The sequence below is a fragment of the Priapulus caudatus genome, unplaced genomic scaffold (assembly GCF_000485595.1).
Source record: "Priapulus caudatus unplaced genomic scaffold, Priapulus_caudatus-5.0.1 Scaffold2187, whole genome shotgun sequence".
Classification (NCBI taxonomy): Eukaryota; Metazoa; Priapulida; class Priapulimorpha; order Priapulimorphida; family Priapulidae; genus Priapulus; species Priapulus caudatus.
The window spans coordinates 14,933-36,728 of record NW_014579248.1 but is presented as its reverse complement, the minus strand read 5'-3'; the positions used below and the strand labels follow the sequence as shown (position 1 = coordinate 36,728).

Here is a 21,796-nt window from a genome sequence, read left to right as displayed (position 1 = left end):
CAAGGGAATGCTTCAGGTACCTACTAGATAAATCAATAACGGCGTGACACTTGGCAACAAGTCGAAAATCGGCCAAGTTTGAAGCTCCACAAAAGCAACCGATGACTTTCCTTTGTTTTATTATAAATCATTATCGTACTGAAGTCTAACATTCACAAGTGAATATCCTCCGGCTATACTCGAAGCAGTGAATTATGTCCCAATGGTTTCAGACCTGCGTCTAATTATCCACCCACGTAAGGTGAGGTGGAGGCTCCCCTTCTGTTTTTATCAAGGAGTCTTCAAACATCATCGACAGATTGATAATGTTCCTGATGGTAACCGTGTGTGTGATATCAAGATGGGTGAATGGTTGGTGGTTGTGAGTGACCATAAGCAATGAATACATGAATGATGACGACGGAGAATGATGGAGAGAGCCCTTATAAATGTATGGACATAGATAAGATTATCTATAATTCAGTAATATTTAATTCTCAAGACGCATCATCTAAGCAACACATGGATCAAGCATTGGCCGATAAAGGGCCATACTACGTGAAGTGGTAATTGAAGAGAACAATCAACATTTATCAACACAATACATTGTAAGAGATCGACCACAACGATACATAGAAAACATGACAGTTTACTTTAAGTCGATAAAAACTTAGAACTCGAAATCCCTTGCGTAAGTCGATTGCTTTTTTTTCGACAGCCGTATCGACTTAGGTGAGGTCGACTGTATATTATTTATACCACATGAATGCATCACGTGCAACACATTTTGCGCACACAGTTTAATATCATAAATGATATATATGTTTAGTATACTGTTTTTTTTTTTTTTTGATGACAATCGATTATTGGGATTTTGAATAACAAGCGCTTGGTTCGAGCCAGCTGTTCAACATCGATTATCGCGTATAATTGATGGTCGTGACAGTCACTTAATTGGACTCATCCAGTCTTTTCCGGCATTTTATAGCGTCACATAAACATTTGACCAGTTGTGGTGGGTTATACCACTGGTGAATCTCGTAGTGAATGCCGTGGTAACCACGGTTGGATCGTTTAGTGACTTCCGCTGGTAACGCACGGTAAATCGTTAGTGATCGTGGGTAACCTCACGTGATACGTTAGTGGAATCCGTGGTATACGCACGGTGAGTCGTTTGAGTGAATATCCTGCTCCGGCGCTAGCATGCGAAGGGCCTTCCCGCACCACTATAAGCTTCACGCATAGCAAGTGGTTTCCTGCCAAAAGGCTCTGGGAAGCGTGGAGTATTGTGGTGTGTTTTGCAGTTTTCGAGGTTCTCAGCAAGCGGTACTGCAGATAAATTTGGAAACAAATGTTGCCAATTGGTAATGAGAGTCCTGAAACCACATAATCACTTTTTGAGTTCGCGATTACGTTATAATATTACTTAGAATGGACGGTCAGCAATGGGTTCCACACGGGAAAAGTAAAATACGTGAGAACACTCATAGAGAAAGTGTTTGTAAGTCGAGAACATACACACTGCGCATTGCGTATGACAAGGATTCTAAAATTTAAATTAGCCGCTATTGCTTGTCCTGACTTAATAGAACACTACTTTTACTCTGACGGTGGGGGATTTAAATTTGAATTATGGCTTATCGCGCTTAAAAAGCACCACATATGTATTTTATCCAATGTATGGTGGATTCCTAAATTTAAATTGTTCTTTTTGTCCGTCTAAATTTAACACACGATTTAATCCACGGTATGCATTCCCTAAATTTAGAACTGACTACTAATGTCACTTGAATACACGCATGTGCGCAGTGACGTGCCGTTCATGTTTTGGACTTCAAACTTTCTAACACTCCTAATCACTTTCTATATAGGTTTGATGGGGAAAAGATTGAGACTTTCAGAAACCTCATAAAGTCGCGGCATTTCTCTCAGGTCTTCCATAATTTGATGCATTCCTATGAGCTTATTTACGATTTCAGTTCCCAATAAATTTGAGTTTTATGATGAAGAACAGTGATTCGTCAGCGATGGGTCGGTGTTTTTGGAGATAATCTCTGTGTGGCTGGCTAGAAAAATTTGAGCGAGGCGCCTACACTCACGTCGTGATAATGCCGGGGAAATCACATGCCATGCTAGACTCTCTCATAACCCTGCAGTCACTAGCATGCTGTGTTTGACCTTGTGCATGTAGCCAGGTGCATGTCATCACGCATCGCACTGCACGCACGCACGCACGTCCCACGGACGGCTCACCACCAAGCGCACACACGCATGCACAGTCTATCCTCTCTGCATGTCAGAGCTGTCTTCATCTTGAAATGCTGATACTGTGGCGGACCTCATGTGCTACATGAAATCTGTAAGTATCCTGGCCTCAATGTTCTCTGAAAAATATGTAAAACAACATGTAAAAGTATATCTTATATTACATATCTATAACTATATCATATATATACATATCTATATCTATAACTATATACATATATATATATATCTAACTATATATATAACGCTTTCTCTCACACACTCACCCATGAAGGCATCCAGGGCTGTAGTGACAGCTCCAGGCAGCGGCGGGCCACCGTCCACGCACACGCACATCACTAACAGCACACAGCACGCCTCATGAAGGATCCATGGCTGGTAGTGACAGCTCAGGCAGCGGTCGGCGCCCGTCGCCACGCACGCAGCACACACGCAGGACACACACACACTCACCCATAGAATGCATCCTAGCTCCTGCAGGTGAAAGCTCCAGCAGCGCGGGCCGTCCGGTCTCACGAGCACGCCCTGCACCACACGCACAGCACACACAGGCACTCACTCCATGAGAGGCATCCACCCTGCACGTGGACAGCTCCAGGCAGCGGCGGCACACCGTCCGAACGCTCTTACGGCGCGGCCACGCACGCTACGCCCAGCACACACACTCACTCCTATGTAAGGCATTCCATGTGCCCTGCAGTACAGCTTTCCAGGCACGCGGCGGGGCCAACCGGTCCAGGCACATACCACACACATAACACACCACCACTCACCCATGAAGGCATCGCAGGCGTAAGTGAAGCAGTCCAGGCAGCGGCGGGCCACCGTCCACGCACGCACGCACGCACACACACACTCACCCATGAAGGCATCCAGCCCTGCAGTGACAGCTCCGGCAGGGCGTGGCCACCGTCCACACACATTGCCTGTGGTGTTTTCACCACAATGTGGTTTTCACCACTGACCATCGAAGGCATCCAGCCCCTGCATGACAGCTGTCAGCAGGCGGGGGCCCCGCCACGCAGCATGCCGTCAACACCACACACTCACTACGCATGAAGGTCATCCCTAAGTCCCTGCAGTGACAGCTCCAGGAAGCAGGGCGGCCGCCGTCCAGCGACGCACACGCACTACGCACACACACAGATATCACACTCACCTGATTCGCGAAGGCTATCCAGTCCCTGCAGTGACAGCTCCAGCAGCGCGGGCCATTCGTCCACTCCGCAGCTTACGCACCGACACACAGTCTTTGTGATTCACTGCACCCTGAAGGACAATCCAGCGCTGCAGGACTAGCTCCAGCAGCGGCGGCCACCGTCGCAAGCACGCACGCAACGCACACACTTCACCCTGAAGGCAATCCAGTCCCTGCAGTGACACTCCAGCAGCGGTCGGCCCACCGTCATGCACGGCACGCACACACACACCATTCAGCTCACTCCTGAAGGCATCTCAGCCCTGCATGACAGCTCCAGGCAGCGGCGGGGCCCCGTCCAGCACCACACGCACGCACGCACGCACACATCTCACCCATGAAGGGTCATCCAGCTGCAGTGGACTAGCTCCAGGGAGCGGCGGGCACGTCCACATCACGTGGGTGGTGTTGCTTTTGGATTGGCCACGCACGCACCGGCCAGTTGGTTTGCCCAACAAGCACTCACCCATGCAGGCATGCCAGCTGCATGACAGCTTCCAGGCAGCGGCGGCCACACGTTGCGCACAGAGCACGGCACGCACGCACACACTGTCAACCCATGAAGGCATCCAGCCATGCAGTGCGAGCAGCTCCAGGCAGCTGCGGCCACCGTGCCACAACAGCACATCACTCACAACACATGAAGCAGTCCCCCTTGCGAGTGAAGCTCATGCGTGCAGCGGCGGCCAACCGTCCACCACACACACGGCAGCGCACACACACACCACACACTACCGTATGGAAGCATCCACCCTGCATGACAGCTCCAGCGCGCGGCCCACCTGCCCTTGCACGCACGCACAGCACTGCATACCCCCCCGCACATCACCCAACACTCATGCATGAAGGCATCCAGTCCTTGCAGGAAGCTCCAGGCAGCGGCCGGGCCCACGCGTCCCAACGCACGCACGCTACCGGACGCACGAACCAACCACCTCACCCATGAAGGCACAGCCTGCAGTGACCAGCTCCCAGGCAGCGGGGCCACGTCCACACCACACACAGCACGCACACACACACACAATGCCACGTCACGCCATGAAGGCATCCAGCCCTGCAGTGACAGCTCCAGGCAGCGGCGGGCCACCGTCCACTGCCGCACGCACCGCACCACACTTGGTCACCTGAAGCTCCAGCCTGCGTGGACTAGCTCCAGGCAGCGGTGGGTCCACCGTCGACACGCAGCGGGTCGTAGTATGGCATCGTCATCAGGTTCTTATCGTGCGTCTCGTCACGCTCTGCAAGCAGCAACCGATGTGACCGTGTGAGTCAGGAAACTTCATCGATCCTCACGGAACTAGTAGTTAAGTACATAATATATAGTATAATAATCAGTAATAATAAAATAATATAAATCAATAAGTAATAATGCAAGCATGGTAACAGCATGGATGTTGTTTATATTGTGGTGAATGATACGGGGGTGGTGTTATGGAGGCATGACTACTAACTAGCAGTAGTGGTAGTAGCAGTAAGCCAGCAAGGCAGCACTAGCTGTAGTCGCATAGTAATTAGTAAGGCAGCATAAGTATTATCAGTATTTTAGTAATTATTTCTATTATTATTATTATTGTTCTTCTTCTTCTTATCCTTATTATATGACTATAGTATTTTTACAAGTGTATATATATATATATAATATCTATATAGACATTCATGGCGGGGGGGGGGGGAGGGTACGCCCAGTTTCCTTGTCGCGTGATCGGTTGGCGTCATCCCAGGTGTGTGTGTGTGCAGCTAGCTCCAGGAAGTCCACGTCCCAGTGTCTGCTTCTTCAGGCGATGCGCTTACCGCGCAGCGTTCGTCTTTCGCGGGCCGACCTCTGACGCTGACCGTTGTATCTGCGTCGCGCCGCCGGCTAGCTTCTTACCGTGTCCGCTGTGCCAGCTTAACGATGATCTGTGGTCGACCGACTGTTGTGACATAGTTTTGAACGGAAGTGTGACTAAACGTCATTATACACGATTGACATGATAACTTCATTATTTCGTGACAGTGTAAGTCATTATCCGTGATCATGGATACGACATTACCCGTGAGCGATATACGGTCATTACATCGATAACATGATAATTTAAGAATTAAAATATATGACGCAACGCGAAGCCCAGCGCGAGGAAGTCACTATGACACACACGCCACAAGGTCAAGCACGCGACGCACCAGCACACTCAGGCAGAGCACACACGCAAGCACGCACACGAGCACGCACCACGCATGTTCCCGGTCTTGTCCTTACGCAGTCTTTGGAGGTTGTGTTGTTTTTCTGTCTTATGCGACCACGCAAGCTGCACGCACGCACGCCCCACTCGAACGGCCCACATGCAACACACACGCAAGCACACAACCACGCGACGCATCCGGCATCACGACACACAACACAGTCACACAGCACTGCTGCCCCCTCCTCCTCGCACCTCAAATGGTATCCTGCGGGGCCACGTTGCCCTTGATCCTGCCCTCCCTCCCACCTACCTCCCTCCCTCTTCTCCCCCATTCTTCATCCCCTCCTCGCACTCCCTCTAACGGTACCTCAGGCGCGTCATACATTGTAGACTCTCCTCTCCTCCTCTCCTTACCTCCTCCTCCTCATCTTCCATCTTCATGCCCTCCTCTCCTCCTCCTCTCCGCATCTTCATACGCCCCTCCCTGCACTCACTTACCTCAGCGAGCTATCTGTAGACTCTATCTCTCTACTCCCCTCGCTTCCTCCCTCCCCCTCCCTCTCCCTATCTTCATCCCCTCCTCCTCGGCATCCCTCACGTACCTCAAGGCGCGCTAGATCGTAGGACTCTCCTCTCTCAGAGCGTTAGTTTTCGGCGGCCGGGTCCGAAGCTTGTTCCACTTCCGTTCTCGTCTCGATGTCCGAAATCCACTAAAACCACGAACACAGCATTGGCGGGTGAGTGGTCGTGTATTCGGCAGCAAGTTGTGAGGGTAACGAGTCAGAGACGGCGACGACAGACTTCATCCTCTACAGAGCACCTACCGCTACAGAGCACCACCTCATACAGACGCAGCCACTTCCCTACAGACAGCCGACCGCTCCAGGCAGCTCGCCTCTGCAGAGCATAGCCACCTCTAAGAGCAGCCGCCTCATACAGAGCAGCCGCCTCTACAGAGCACTATGCCTCATGGCAGAGACAAGCCGGCCTCTGCAGGGAGACCACCTCCTAGAGAGGCAGCCACCTCTCAAGCAAGCCACCCTCTACAGACAACCACCTCTGCAGGCAGCCACCTCATGCAGACAGCACGCTCTAGAGAGCAGCCCTCTCTACCGCAGAGCATCCACCTCTCAACACAGAGCAGCCACCTACTAGAGAGCAGCCATCGAGCTAACAAGTAGCCACCTCTAACAGAAGCAACGCCTGCTAAAAGAGCAACCACCTGCTCAAGAGCCAGTCACCTCTAACAGAGAGCCACCCTCTGGCAGAGCAGCCACCTCTAAAGGAGACCACTCCTACAGAGCAGCAACTCTATACATAGCAGATCGCCACTCTCTACAGAGCAGGGCCACCGCAAGAATCGCTGGGAAGTATTGCGCAGTGGAGCGGAGGCGACTCGTCTACAAACAAATCACACGGCAGTTTTAGGGCAACTACCCCATTAGATCTGGGCAGTTTACGTATTGGACCATTCGAGAAAGCTTAACCCTCTGAAAAATGCAGTTTAGATAGTCACTATTTTACTGTTTTTTTTTAATCCAAGTGACATGCTGCAAAGGAGAAATTTAAAAATATTGTATTTTATAAATGAAGAATATGCCAAATATGTATATTAAAAAAACCTATCCTCATAAGCGTTATTTCGCGTCCGGAGAGTTTCCTCCTGGGAGATATCGACGCCCCGAGGTGCGTCGTGTGCGACTCGCCGTGGCGAAACCGTATGACCCACCAGCAGCTCATCCGTTGAGCGAGAACAGAGTCTACGGACGTGGGTGAAGTCCGTGGAGTCGAGTGGGAGTTAGCGTTGGAACGTGTCGACGTCGGTGAAGCTCGTGAGCTGCGTGTTAGCACCGCCGCTCCGCTCGGCAAACACCGACAGCGCTCTCCGTCGAGTGTGAGCGCCGGCATGCAGCAGCAGCTCCCATCCTGCGCTGCTGCGGCTGCTGCTGCTGCTGCTTCTGCTGCTGCTGCGGGTGCGACAGGGGGCTCGCGGCGTTGTTCTCCTTGTCCTTGATGGCGTGTGCTGCGGAGAGCTGAACGGTACTCACGTTGGTTGCTATTGCTGCGTCGCGCGTTGCGCTGTCGGTGTGCACCGCCTCGGTGTAAGTTTTCGGCATATTCCGTTGCTCTTCTTACTGCTCCTTAAATCAGTATCATAATGCGGCATTCCACTATCACTACCCATTCCTGTAACCATAAACATCACCATGCAACATCTAATCAAGTCTATCATCATCATCATTTAATGTATCATCATCATTATCATGCATCATCATCATCATCATCATCAATCATCATCTATCATCATCAACATCAATACACCATCACCTATACGTCACATGACCATCACTCATCACCATCATCATCATACATGACCATTCACCAATCCGTCCATCATACCATCATTCATCGCATCACCATCATTCACCATCACATCATCATTACATAGTCATCATGCATCAATCTATATCTCATGTTACAGAGTACACATCTACATCTAACATGTATATCTCTCGTTACATGTTACACACACACCGTCTGCATCCTACATAACCATGTGCATAACTATATCCTCAGCATTCAAACATAAAGCAGATACACTAATAAATCTCTAACATGACAACACATAGCCGCACTGGCACGCACACACACACACATCACGAGCCCGCCACACACACACAACACAGCACAGCACGCAGGGATCGCAACGCACGCAACGCACCCACACACATATGCACAGACACACACACATGCAGACGCATGCACGACACGCCACGGGAGGGTGTGTTACGCAGCAGTCATAATGGCCCGGCGGCAACGATGACATACAACGTTGCTATACTCGAGCTGCCAACCGAGACTGCACTCACCTGAGTTTTGGAATCCTTCTGGCATTGGATTAGTACGCTCCACGCTGGCAATGCAAGCGGGAGGTAGAGAGAGCTAGTGAGAACCGTTTGTTGGTGTTTTCAAGTCGGATCAAGAGACTCCTTCCCTCTCCCGGAGGTCCTGATAATTCTTATTCTGCTCAATACCATTGGGAGTATTAAGTTTTACACACTGGGTGGATATCTTACCTTATCTTCTATATAATCATGGTCCATTATCGAGGTATTTATTGTGATGCATTCGTGGTCCTACATAATACGCTTTGTTTGTATCGCTGGCGTGCGTGCGTGGTGCACCATGTGCATTGTGCGTGCTGTGTGTGCGTGGCGTGCGTGTGTGCGTGTGTACATTGCGGCGTGAGGGGGGGGGGCGGGGGGGGGGGGGGGGGGGGGGGGGGGGGGGGGGGGGGGGGGGGGGGGGGGGGGGGGGGTGGGGGGGGGGGGGGGGGGGGGGGCGGGGGGGGGGGGGGGGAGGGGGGCGGGGGGGGGGGGGGGGGGGGGGGGGGGGGGGGTTTGTTTTGCCGTGTTCACATGCTGCGTGGTGTGTGTTTTCAATACCTGGGTTTCTAATTAATAGTAACATGTGTGGCGTGTGTGATTGCGGGTGTGGTGTGTTATTCATACCTGGGTTCATATACAATAGTACATTTATGTGTGTGCGTGTGCAGTGTGGTGCGGTGGGTGTGTTTCATACCTGGGTTTCTATAAATAGTACACATGCTATGATGTGTGCGGGTGTACATGTGTCGCGGGTGTGTGTTTCATACCCTGGGTTATCAATACTACATTGTGTGATCGTGTGTACATGTGCGGTGGGTTGATACCTGGGGTTCTAACCAATAGTACATTGATTGTGCTGTGTAACAGTGCGTGGATAGTGTTTGGATACCATATGGGTTCTTATCATAGTAAATGTGTGTACATGTGTACGTTGTGCGTGGGTATGTGTTTGATACCTGTGGTTCTACCAATACTACACGTGTGTGTGCCGTGTTACATGTTGCGGGTGGTGTGATTTCATACCTTGGTTCTAGTCAATAGTAAGTATGTGCGTGCGTGGTACATGTTGTGGGTGGTGTTGATACCTGGTTCTTCGGTCATAGTACATATGTGTGTGCGTCTTGTAGCATGATGCGTGGTGTGTGTTTCAATACCCTGGTTCTAATCAATGACGTAACATGTGTTGGGTGTCACATTTGCGGGTGGTGTTTCATACCTGGGTTCTATCAATATACAATTGTGTGTGCGTGTGACATGTTGTCGGTGTGTGTTCATACCTGCGGGTTTCTATCAATTAGTACCACTGTGTGGCGTGTGTCCATGTTGCGGGGTGTTGTTTTGATACCGGGTTCATACCAATTAGTACATGTTGTGAGGTGTACATGTGTGCAGCGGTGTGTGTTTCAATTACCTGGATTCTATCAATGAGACATGTATTGTGGCGTGTTAAATGTGTCGGGTGTTGATGTTTCATACGCTGGGTCTATCAATAGTACCAGTCTGCGGGTTGTGTGCGTGTTACATGTGTCGGCGGGTGGTTTTCATACCATGGGTTCTATACAACTAGTAATGAAGTAGTAGTGACAGGCTCCCCGGTCCAATGACACGCGATCCCCCCATCCGCTTGATATCTGCACTACCGCATGATCTGATCCAACATCCCCTCAAGTCAGATACATAACATCCAAGACATCAATCAATAGAATATGTAAATCAGAGACTATATGGATAAGATAGTTAATGAAGGGAGGGCACGTCAAGGATAAGCATAGTCTATATAGAGTAAGTGGGAATGGATCAATAGAGAGAGATGAAATCAGAGCGGAGGCTGGTCTTTTGTTTAAAAAACACTGTGCGGCTGACAGATACCAGTCCTATAACGCGATCAGCTTCAGTTAGTGAGCGTGAGAAGTAAGGCCGATTGGCCAGGCGAAAGAACAACAGATCCGGACCGCATATAAAACCGCAGCACGAAATGTGACGGAGGCTGCTCGAAGTATCTGAGCTAGGGTTCATAGTAGTAAGACATCATGTTGAAATAAGGACTCTAAGACCTTTCTGGCGGCAAAATATCTTTTTTACCGCGATTTCTGATAGATCACGGACCTATGTCAAGTATCACCTAATAATATTTATATACAGCAAATTGCACAGCAGATTTAATTATGCCGTATATATATAGTAACAATCAATCTATACTCTATAGTCGAGGAATCATTTATAAGAACAATGTTGAAAAAATGGTCCTTCTGGCAAAAAATAAGACTAATTAATACGATTCTAATATTTCACCAAACAATAAGTATATGAACCCTTACTTTTAATTTTGCACAATATAGTATTATATAAGAGTTTGGGAACACCGCACGAACCCTGGTATCCTCTCAGACATCATTGTCTCTAACATACTCTGGATCACGCCCTGTGACCGAACATCAATCGTGCAATCACAAGTTACGTTCGCAAACCACGCGCAGCCATTGTACGACGATGCTGCCGGGGTCCCTTTTGTGGCTTATACACTTGTTTAAGATATTTTCATTAAATTGACTACGTCACTTAATTTTCTATGTGTATATTTGGTAACATTTTTTTGCCATTTGTTGTTACCATTAAACGTAAGTATAACGTACTACCAGTTGTATCCTCAAGAGTTCTACCTGATAAAAATTGGTTTTTCACTAGCTAATAAATCAAAACAAATCTGACCGTTTGACTTGATCGATCCTGACATAATTCTTGCTATGGGCTATGTATGAGTCAACGAGTGTAATGGATTTACAAGCATCGGAACAACATGAGTAACAATAGTAAGGATAATGTACAATTTAACGGCATAAAAAGTCGAAACTAGAATACTCTAAATTTTTGTGAAAAAGTCGAAAATTATTGTTTTTTACGTTTTACCATTTCGGTGACGTAATCAACATTCTAAATACTAATTGCTTCAATATATACGGTGAAATTCTGAGTGTGGTGGGATAATTGTGCTGCGGGATCGGCGTAGCCATGACTTGAGTTCTTCGTCTTCGTTTATGTGCTGCTGCATGAACAGAATGGTAGCTACGTGTATCTCACCGACATTACCACCTATACGATTGCACCCATAGGAACAAACCCGTTACAAATAGCCAATACACATGGATCATCATATACGCGACCATAATTTATATATTATATTAATATATATATAATCTATATTAATAATATTATATCAGAGTTAATAAGAATAATTTGAGTTTGTAGACAAACTCCTGATATATATACAGTGTTTCCCCTGGCCAAAAAGGTCAGCGAAGCGGTGTTTTGGCGGTTGCGCAATCCGAGAAGCGAGCAAAGCGAGCACTGAAGGTGATCGCCATGCTAGGGGGGGGGGGACCGGGGGCATGCTTCCCCAGGAAATTTTTGGTGCAAAAAAAAATGGTGCAATTTGGTGCATTCTAAGCTATTCTGAACACAATATAGGAGACTCTTAAATCAATTTTTCAAGTTGTCATAAGGAACAAACAAGCTTCTGGGGAAAGTTTTACTTTCGTTTTTCTCCTCCCCAGTCCTCGGTACCCCCCTGCATAGATCAATGCTGCCGCATATCAAAGTTACAAGTGCCTAGAATCTTAAAGTATATACAGTTTACATTGCTTCTAGATATCGAACTGAATAAAAATAGTCGACTTTCTACGTAAAGAAAAGTGCCAAATTCAGTTAACAGCTTTGATTACAGGCGTGTCAGGTGTCACTGGTGCTGAGAGGGTCTATGTCCCCCAGGGTACTGCGGGAACATACCCTGAGTACGGTCCGGTATACCGGAACGTACCCTGGTACTAAATACTACTATCTAATATGCCTGACCGTACCTCGCCTACTCCATTAATGAGTCTAGGGAGTCGCCTACGCCTACACCCTAACCCTAACCCTAACCATATCAGCCAGATGAGACGGGATACTAGAGAAGCGTTGCCGAAAGGAGGTGTTGATCTGAAGCGCTGAGCGCAGATCTTGCGCGCAGTTCCGCGGCAAGGCGCACGCGACCGCAGGAACGTCCTACAACAGTATGCAGCACTGGCAGCTATGGATTTGTGCACGAATGCATAGGCCGGCGCACGGATCCTTAGCTGCCAGCGAACAGTCCGCAATTTTAGTGGGGGACACAGAGGGCAGACATTTGGGAAGTGAACAGTGTTGACTTGTTATAAAAACATAATAGGCGTGTTCACACACAAGATGAAAGTGTCAATGATACTGTAGCTCACCACAAAAAAAGGACACAAATGAGTGAGTAAGAAGTCAGTTTTAATTGAGCAACCATCGACGTACATTATAGAAACGATTGCCATCTGTATACAGCAATAATAATTTATAAACCAAAATAAATCACAATTTGTGACCGTAGATGGCGCTATACCCACTTTGTAGCGATGGCGTTTGAAATAAATAGGTTATGCTGCGTTCCGACATGTTTTGTAAAACTTTACTCTAATATAGACGTTTTATCGGCAGGGTGGAGAGGAAATACCAATTGCCGCGCATTAAAGATATTGTCAATGAAATCTTGTAAAATGAACCAGACGAGTGTCACACCACAGACTGTTTGTTATCTGCGTTAAATGCTATATAATTGCCAAACCCTAACTAATTTGCATTTTTTTTTTAAATATCAAAACCCCTAGCCCTTATTCATTCACATACCAAAAATGAGCAAAATCCGTTGAACCTGAACTGACTAATGGTGGGTGTGTGTGTTTCATACCTGGGTTCTATCAATAGTATGAAGGTAGTAGGTGACAGGCTTCCCAGTCCATGACACCGATCCCCCCATCGGCTTGATTTCTTGCACACGCATGATTGATCCAACATCTAAGTCAGATACATACATCAAAATCAATCACATAAACATGTAATACAGAGAACTTAGTATGATAAGTAGTTATGAAGGCAGGGCCACGTCAAGGATAAAGCTAGGTCTATATATATGTAATAGTGGGAATTGGACAATAGAGAGAGGATGGAAATAGCGTGAGGCTGGTCTTTTGTTTAAACGCTGGGCACTGACAGGAACCAGTCCTATAACGCGACAGCCAGTTAGTGAGCGGGATAAGGCCGATTGGCCAGGAGAAAGACAACAGACCGGACCAACATATAAAACCGCAGCACGAAATGTGCGGAGGCTCTCCGACTATCTGAGCAGGGTTCATAGTAGTAAGACACATGTTGAAATAAGGACTTATAAGACCCTTTCTGGAGGCCAAAATATGACTTTTTTACGCGATTTCTGATAGATCACCGACTATTAAAGTACACTAATAATATTTATATACACAATTGCACAGCAGATTTAATTATTCCGTATTATATATATACAACAATTCTTACTCTAAGTCGAGAATAGTTTATAAAACAATGTTGAAAAATGGTCCTTTGGCAAAAAATAAGGACTATTAAGTACTTTTCTAAGATTTCACCAAAAATAAGTACTAATAAGACCCCTTATTTTATTTTTGGCAAAATAAGTACTTATAAGAGTTGGGAAGACCCACTACGAACCCTGTATCTCTCAGTAATCATTGTCTCTAACATACTCTGGGAGTCATCCCTGTGACCGCACATCAACCGTGCAAATCACAAGTTACGTTTCGTGCACCACGCAAACATATGTACGCGATGCTGCCCCCTTTGTGGGCTTATACATTGGTTAAGATATGTTCATTAAATTGACTACGTCACGAATTTTCTATGGTGTATATTTGTACATTTTTTTGCCATTTTTGTACATTAAAAGTAAGTACTAACGGCACTAAATGTATCCTCAAATTCTTACCTGATAAAATTGTTTTTCAACTAGTTAAAAATCAAACAAATCTGAGCGATTTGATATTATGATCCTGACAATAATTGCTTGCTATGGGCTATGTATGAGTCACGAGTGTATGTTTACATCGAACAATATAGTAAAATAGGAAGGATAATGTAGCAATTTAACCATAAAAAGTGAACAGAATTACTTAAATTTTGTGAAAAAGTGGAAATATTTTTTTACTTTTACCATTTACGGTGACGTAATCACTTTAAATACTTAATTGCTTCAATACGTACATATCAGTTCTTTCGTTGTTTATGTGCTGTGCATGACAGACATGGTAGCTACGGTGTATCTCACCGACACGTACCACTATTACGATTCACGATAGAACAAGAGCCACGTTACAAATACAATACATCATGGATCATCAATACGCCTATATTTATATATATATATATATTATTATATATTATCAGAGTTAATAAAGACAAATTTGTAGACAAACTCCTGATATATATACAGGTGTTTCCCGCTGGCGCAAAAAAGGTCAGCGAATGCGTGTTTTGGCGTTGCGCAATTGCGCGAGAAGCGAGGCAAAGCGGAGCACCTGAAAACGGATGATCGCCATGCTAGGGGGGGGGGGCCGCGGGCATGCTTCCCAGGGAAATTTTTGTTAGCAAAAAAAAAGGTGGGCAGAATTTTGGTGCATTTCTAAGCTATTCTGAACAACAATATAGGAACTCATTAAATCAATTTTTCAAGTGTCATAAGAACAAACAAGCTTCTGGGGAATAAGTTTTTACTTCGTTTTTCATCACTCCCCAGTCCTCGTTACCGCCCTGCCAGTAGATCAATGCTGCCGGCATATCAAATTCAAGTGCCGGTAGAAATATAAAGTATATTACAGTTTTACATTGGTCTGTCTAGATACGAACTGAAATAAAAAATAGTCGACTTTCTACGTAAAGAAAAGGCCAAATCAGTTAACAGCTTGAAATTTACAGGCGTGTCCAGGTGCATCTGGTGCTGAGAGGGCGTTATGTCCCCGTCAGGAGTCACTGGAACTATACCCTGAGTACGTCCGTGAGGTATATCCGGAACGTACCCCTGGTACTGAAATACTACTATCTAATATGGCCTGACCGTAACCATCGCCCCTACTCCAGTTTAATGAGTCTAGGAGTCGCCTTAACGCCTACAGCGCCTACCTATACCCTAACCAATATCAACCAGATGAGACCGGGATTACTAGAGAAAGCGTGCGAAAGGAGGGTTGATTCTGAAGGCGCTGAGGGCCCGTCTTAGATCTTGGCCCGCGCTAGTTTCCGCCGCGCAAGGCGCAGGCGCGATCGCGGAGGACGTCCTACAACAGTTAGGTGGCACACTGGTCAGCTATATGATCGCGTGCAACTGAGATTGCATAGGCCGGCGCAACGGATCCTTAGGCTGGCCAAGCGAATCAGTCCGAATTTTTAGTGGGGATCCACAGAGGGCAGCACATTTGGGAATGTGAAGCAGTGTTTGACTTGGTTATAAAAACATAATAGGCGTGGTTCACAGCACAAGATGAAAGTGTCAATGATCCTGTAGCTTCACCACAAAAAGAAGACACAAATGAGTGAGTAAGAAGGTCAGTTATTGACAACCCATCGACGTACATTATAGATAACGATTGCCATCGTGTATACAGCAATAATAATGTTATAAACCAAAATAAATCACAATTTGTGACGCGTAGATTGCGCTATATCCACTTTGTAGCGATGCGTTTGAAATAAATAATGGTTTATGCTGCGTTCGCGATTCATGCGTTTTGTAAGAAAACTTGTTACTTCTAATATAGACGTTTTTATGCGGCAGGTGGAGAGTGAAATACCAATTGCCGAGCGCATTAAGATATGTCAATGAATCTTGTAAAATGACAGCCGGCAGAACGAGTGCACACGCAACCAGACTGTTTGTTATCTTGCCGTTATAGTGCTATATAATTGCCAAACCCTAACTAATTTGCGATTTTTTTTTTAAAATCAACACCGCCTTACCTTAATTCTTCACGATACCAAAATGAGCAAAATTCCGTTGAACGCTGAACTGAACTAATGGATAATTCCATTTTTGCCAAAAAAATCGCCGTGCTGGGAACAGCACCCGAACGGCGTCTCCAAAATAGACGTTTAATATGGGACATAGGGCAAGTAAACAACTAGTCACCCAATTCTCCAAACACCCCTGTGGTCAGACGTTTCGTTTGACCGCCAGTTGAACGGTCAAAAGTTATCGCTTGAGCCCGAAGCCAAATGTTGCACAGAACGATGTACACAAACCATGGCAATAGCTCAGCTTGACGATGTCAAGGTGAGGCTAAAAACACTGCGATGCGTAATCGCGATGGAAATACCGATATATCATTGTGTCCCTGTTCACACGAGGCGGAAATATCTGCAACTAATGCGCCGAGCGGAATAGAATTCTATTAATGAACTGCCATATGCCTGATATCAAGCCGAAATATAACCCTTCCGGTCCGCCGCGGTGGCGCAGAAATTTATGTACTACCGGGATTCGAGTTCGGTGTTCGATTCCCACGTACACGGCAGTTCAGTCGTTGGTAGTAGTGCTCGCCTTCATGTTACGTTAAGTATGGCTAGCTCTAGCTCTCTTACGTTAACGTAGATGCTCGACGCTACGTCTGGTCACGTATTTAACGTAAACACATCGTATTGTTTAGTAACAGAGTCTGAGAACTGGACTTTTCAGATTGAATTGAGATCGGCCGATTAGCCCTCCCTTTCTGTGAATAAGCCAAAACGGCCAAGTTGATAACGACTGCGTTGGAATGACTGGGAATAGAAAATAGCGGCGGATTATTGCGCGAGGCGGTTCATGCGAACCAGCAATCGCCGCGGTGGGCAATTTAATCTACGCCTATTCCCAATAATCCGCAAGTCAAAAAGTGCGATTTTGCAGCGCAGTGCGATCGCGGATACGTAGGAGATTTTTGCGTTCAACACTTGTAAAAATCTCGAGATTTCGATCTGGATGTCAAAATACAGAGATTTCATCCTGCTAAAATTTCCCGAGCCGAGTGTGAAGGCCGCTATGTCTCTTCTGTTCGTAACGAGCTTGTGTCCACGTGAAAATTCACAGCAAGACTGACGAATTCTCCGCCCCGTTCCGCGAACTCTTGCACCAGTAATGAAATGGCTGGCAATGACCACAAAGGCTATATAGACTGGCACTCGCTCCCACCTCGATTACCCATCGAGTGACTATATAAGCTAAGCCGAGAGGTGGGAGCGAGTGCCAGTCTATGGGCTATAGGCGGCGCGCAGGCGGCGCACTGCTTTCCAACTCCCGTACGAGCCTCGCCATTGGAACGTTGCAAAAACGTTGCAGCGTTGCGGCGCAAGAATGACGTCACGAAGAGCGCCGGTAGGTGTTTCCTGATTCTGACCGCCATTTCCATTACTGGGCAAGGTTCGCGAACGCAGTGACACAGCTCGGTTAAAAACAGAGACATAATTTTTTTATAACAAGTGAACACTGTTGTTGAACGAGAAACAAAGATGGAAGCTGTTGGATGTGTATTCGTGCTGTGAAAGTGTCAAATCAAGCGAGCATCGAGCAAATTTTGGCAGCACGCTTTCCTACCTGCTATATATAATTAGTGTAAGCGTGCAACAGTCGTACCACGACAGCAATGGCAGCCGGCAGCGTATGTTGGACGTAGAATTTCGACAGAATTTACATGAAAACTGTCGGCAATAATAGGTGAAAGAGAGTAGGCCTATAGAAACATAAAGAATTTGGTAGTAAATAGATTTCGTATTTAGTTAGCATTATATTTTATTGAAACGCTTCAAGTGCCTGTGTCTAGTATAGGGGTATTCTAACCCTAGCAAAGAGCGTTTCTTGGAGCTAGTAGTAGTAGTAGTACTATACTATATAGTATTAGTACTAGTAGTAGTTGCTCTAGTACTATAGTAGTAACTTACTAGTAGTAGTAGTACTAGTAGTCTAGTAGTACTAGTAGTAGCCCGACCAGGCTGTGCGACGGATTGTCTATACAATGGTATTCTAACCCTAGCAATACCGTTTCTTGGAGCTATACTAGTAGTAGTACTAGTAGTAGTAACAGGAGTCATCATTATTAGTAAGTTACTAGTAACACAGTTTGTCATTATTAGCTCCTGGTAGTAACTAGTACTAGTACTAGTAGTGCTAGTACTTAGTAGTACTAGTAATTATTGTAACATGTACTTGTAGTAATAGAAGTATTAATCGGATAACATAGAATCGGATAATAGAAGTCATAATCGGAAACATGAGAACATCACATTGGTCTCCCAAGATAGATACGACAAGTTCAAGCGCAAGTCACGATTGCAGGGGTTACAGCTAGACTGCTACCCACCTTCACTCCGCCAAGTATCCTTGGCTACAATGAACTCAGTTAGTGTAGCGTGACGAACTGTCGAGCGGGTACCAGTCTAGATTAGCCGCCGAAGTCAGGTCCAGAAAAACTACAGGGAAATGCCATGAACATAGCCTCGTTGCGCCATCTATCGCACGCCATAATTACGAGAATAAAGTAGGGGCCTGAAACAGCAAAAATGCTAACTCGCTTTTTTACAGGAAAACAAAGCGCGCCGAGCAGCAAACCAACAATTACGACCATTTGTAGAAAATGTCTATATACGTGCATAGTGAAAAGGCTTGTGGAATCGCCAGAACTGCTCAATTGAGCAATTATCGACGAATCTTGGTATACAGTAAACCTGTGAAGATTTACTCCAATCGAATGCAGCGTATTTGTGTTAGTGTGCCGCTACGTGGCGTTGTTCGCGCTTCGCGCAAGATCCGGGCTGCCAATTGTCTAGATAGTTACCAGGGTACGTTCCGGTATACCGGACCGTACCCAGGGTACGTTCCGGCAGTACCCTGGGGGACATAGACGAAAATAACATGCTGTTTAGCACACTGCGCTACGTCCTTCTGTTGCATTTTCGCATCTCCGTAATCAGAATAAGCCCCGCCATCTTCGTTGATGGACATGAATGGGGCGTCAACGACGTGACCCGTTACTGCGTGTAGGTGTTTGGCGAGACTGTTTGCTTTTCGTAAATAATGAAAGGCCCGGCCGATGCATTTCGCACCGAAGTAGAAAAATTATAAATTTTTACCCGCTTTCAGAAGTGAACAAGTGCGTTATTGATTGAACATTGAAGTTTTTCTTAGAATTAAATAATTCCGAAAATCCCTAACCGCGCTACTCGATTGTTTTAGCCAATGAACGTAGCTGTGTGTGTGACGTCTTGCCCGCGCTTTATGCTTGGCTTAGCTGGCCTCCAAATGGATATCGGAGGCAGGCACCTCGCAACACGCGTGTTTGTTTACATATAGCTTTGTGACGTACGGTGTTCAGGAGTTCTGCGATGATAACCTCGTAATTTCTCAGAATTTCTTAAGGTGCATGGAAGATTTTACCAATTTAGTGGTGTCAGTTAGTCACGGATATGTCACAGTAAGTACTAACCGTATATGTTTCACATACGTTCACCTATTTTGCACACAGGGGGTCGATCATTGTGAAAAATTGTGTAAATATTCCTGTGCTTTCAACAGTCTTGTACGTCAATGCACGTGCGTCAAAAGCCACAAACTCAACACAATTTCATCTCTGTTTGTTGACGCCTTAATGCGTGATTGATCAGGGAGTGGATGCATGTAAGAGGGAGACATTTTCTTAGTGGTTCCGAAAAACACAATTCCACTTGACAATTTCATGGGCCATTTCAATTGGAAGCTCTGCATAATGGACCCCTAACAAGCCCTTTGACTGACTAGTCAAGAAATTCAAGAGGACTGGCAGTTTCGTAGAGATGGTGGCCGAAGCATAAACTTGGTTTCGTCAGCGAGGCGGTGTTTTTGGATAAATTTCTGCGTGGCGGCTGAGATTTAAACGAGGTGGCCGCCTCACTCCGGCAGACGGGGATGTTCAAGTATGAAGCGCTGTCCGCAGTGGAGACATGCGCCAAATTCGAGGCCCGGCGCACGTCTCCACAGCGGCCAGTGGATAGTCTGTAGTTTTAGAAGATAACAATTTCCCCGTATCAAAGCAGGGGAAACACCGTATATTTTTAGATATATATATATATCATATACTGGCACACTATATGTAGTATTAGATATTTTACAGTGCATAGCACCTAGCAAGAGCGTATAGCATTCAACATCTATACACATTTTATAAGAGCATCTCAGACAGGAATATTTTGGCAACTTTCCGAACACAAGCTTTTTCTCGTGCACAACTCTACGGCATACATACAGCTGTCTAGTGCGTGGGTTGGAACACGACCGGTACATACATCGTAAACCAATAAGCCGTCGACGCACGACCAACGCGAGCTGCCAGACAAGTGAACAGCACGCGCGTTGATTCGTGTCCGCCCGCACATAGACCGCTGCATGACACGCCACGAACATAGAAATACACTCACCACCTGTCATCACACCGGGAGCGAGAGGGAGAGGGAGAGAGAGAGGGAGAGAGAGAGGGAGAGAGAGAGGCCCGCGGATTCTAATAATACTCACAAAGAATAAGTAGGTACGTCAGCTTTCTCTATTCCGTACAAGATTTACAGCGGATGTAGACCTGGCGACCTGCAGCACCACCTGTCCCGCCCACTGCGACGACAAACAAACAAATGAACAGTCTCGGCGCAACAAACTTTATAACACTACATGATCACAGTACTAACACAGACGCTCACCTCATTTCTACTTTGCACATAACTATAATATTTGCAAACATATATATTGCACAATATATATTGCAACATATATAATATTGCACACATATAATATTGCACACATATAATATTGCACATATATAATATATGCGGCATTATATAGATATTGCGCATATATAATATTGCACTCTGTCCTGCCTCAACCACGGCTCGCGCTAATAGTACAGGGATGGGAATGACAAATTTGTTTTCAGCGGTGAAAATACCGCGGATCCACGGCGGGGGAGGGGGTTGCGGGGCAGGGTAGCGGGGGCTGTCTCAGGTACAGGCGAAGCCTGGTGCAGGGGTTCAAGGAAGTGTTTTTGGAATTTTTCACGAAACTTGATCCGCCAGGCAATAAAAATTGCATTAGGGAGACCCATACAGGAATCAAATTTGTTTATGAGAGCATATTTACAGTAGCACTGCAGGAGTATTGCTTGCACTGCATTAAATGAACAGCGGCAGAATTAATATCCAATTCACAACAAATGTTACTGATTAACATCTGCAGACAAAATTATTTTTAATTAAAAACTGTCCCAAAAGGGCTAATCTTTAGTATAATCTCTATAATGTTTCATTGTCGCAGTGCAGTTTCAAATTCACTGCAGTACATAACACTGTGGCCTTGGCCTAGCTACATCGTCACTTTCTCGACATATAGGTCGTTCAAAAACTGGCTTAGTCGCGCTCCGCACTCTCTCCCT

General features: G+C 46.2%; 1 protein-coding gene across 1 annotated transcript in view; it reads right to left on the bottom strand.

Annotated features, from left to right (window-relative positions):
- Positions 1-2,325: 2,325 nt before the first annotated feature.
- LOC106818369 (histone-lysine N-methyltransferase, H3 lysine-79 specific-like) overlaps positions 2,326-21,796 on the bottom strand; it is a 31,424-nt gene continuing 11,953 nt past the window's right edge. Inside the window, exons 5-7 of the mRNA XM_014823084.1 lie at positions 13,243-13,349; positions 8,514-8,521; positions 2,326-2,347 (exon numbers count right to left, since the gene is read on the bottom strand). Coding sequence (XP_014678570.1) covers positions 2,326-2,347; positions 8,514-8,521; positions 13,243-13,349 — 137 coding nt within the window. The remainder of the gene's footprint in view (positions 2,348-8,513; positions 8,522-13,242; positions 13,350-21,796) is intronic.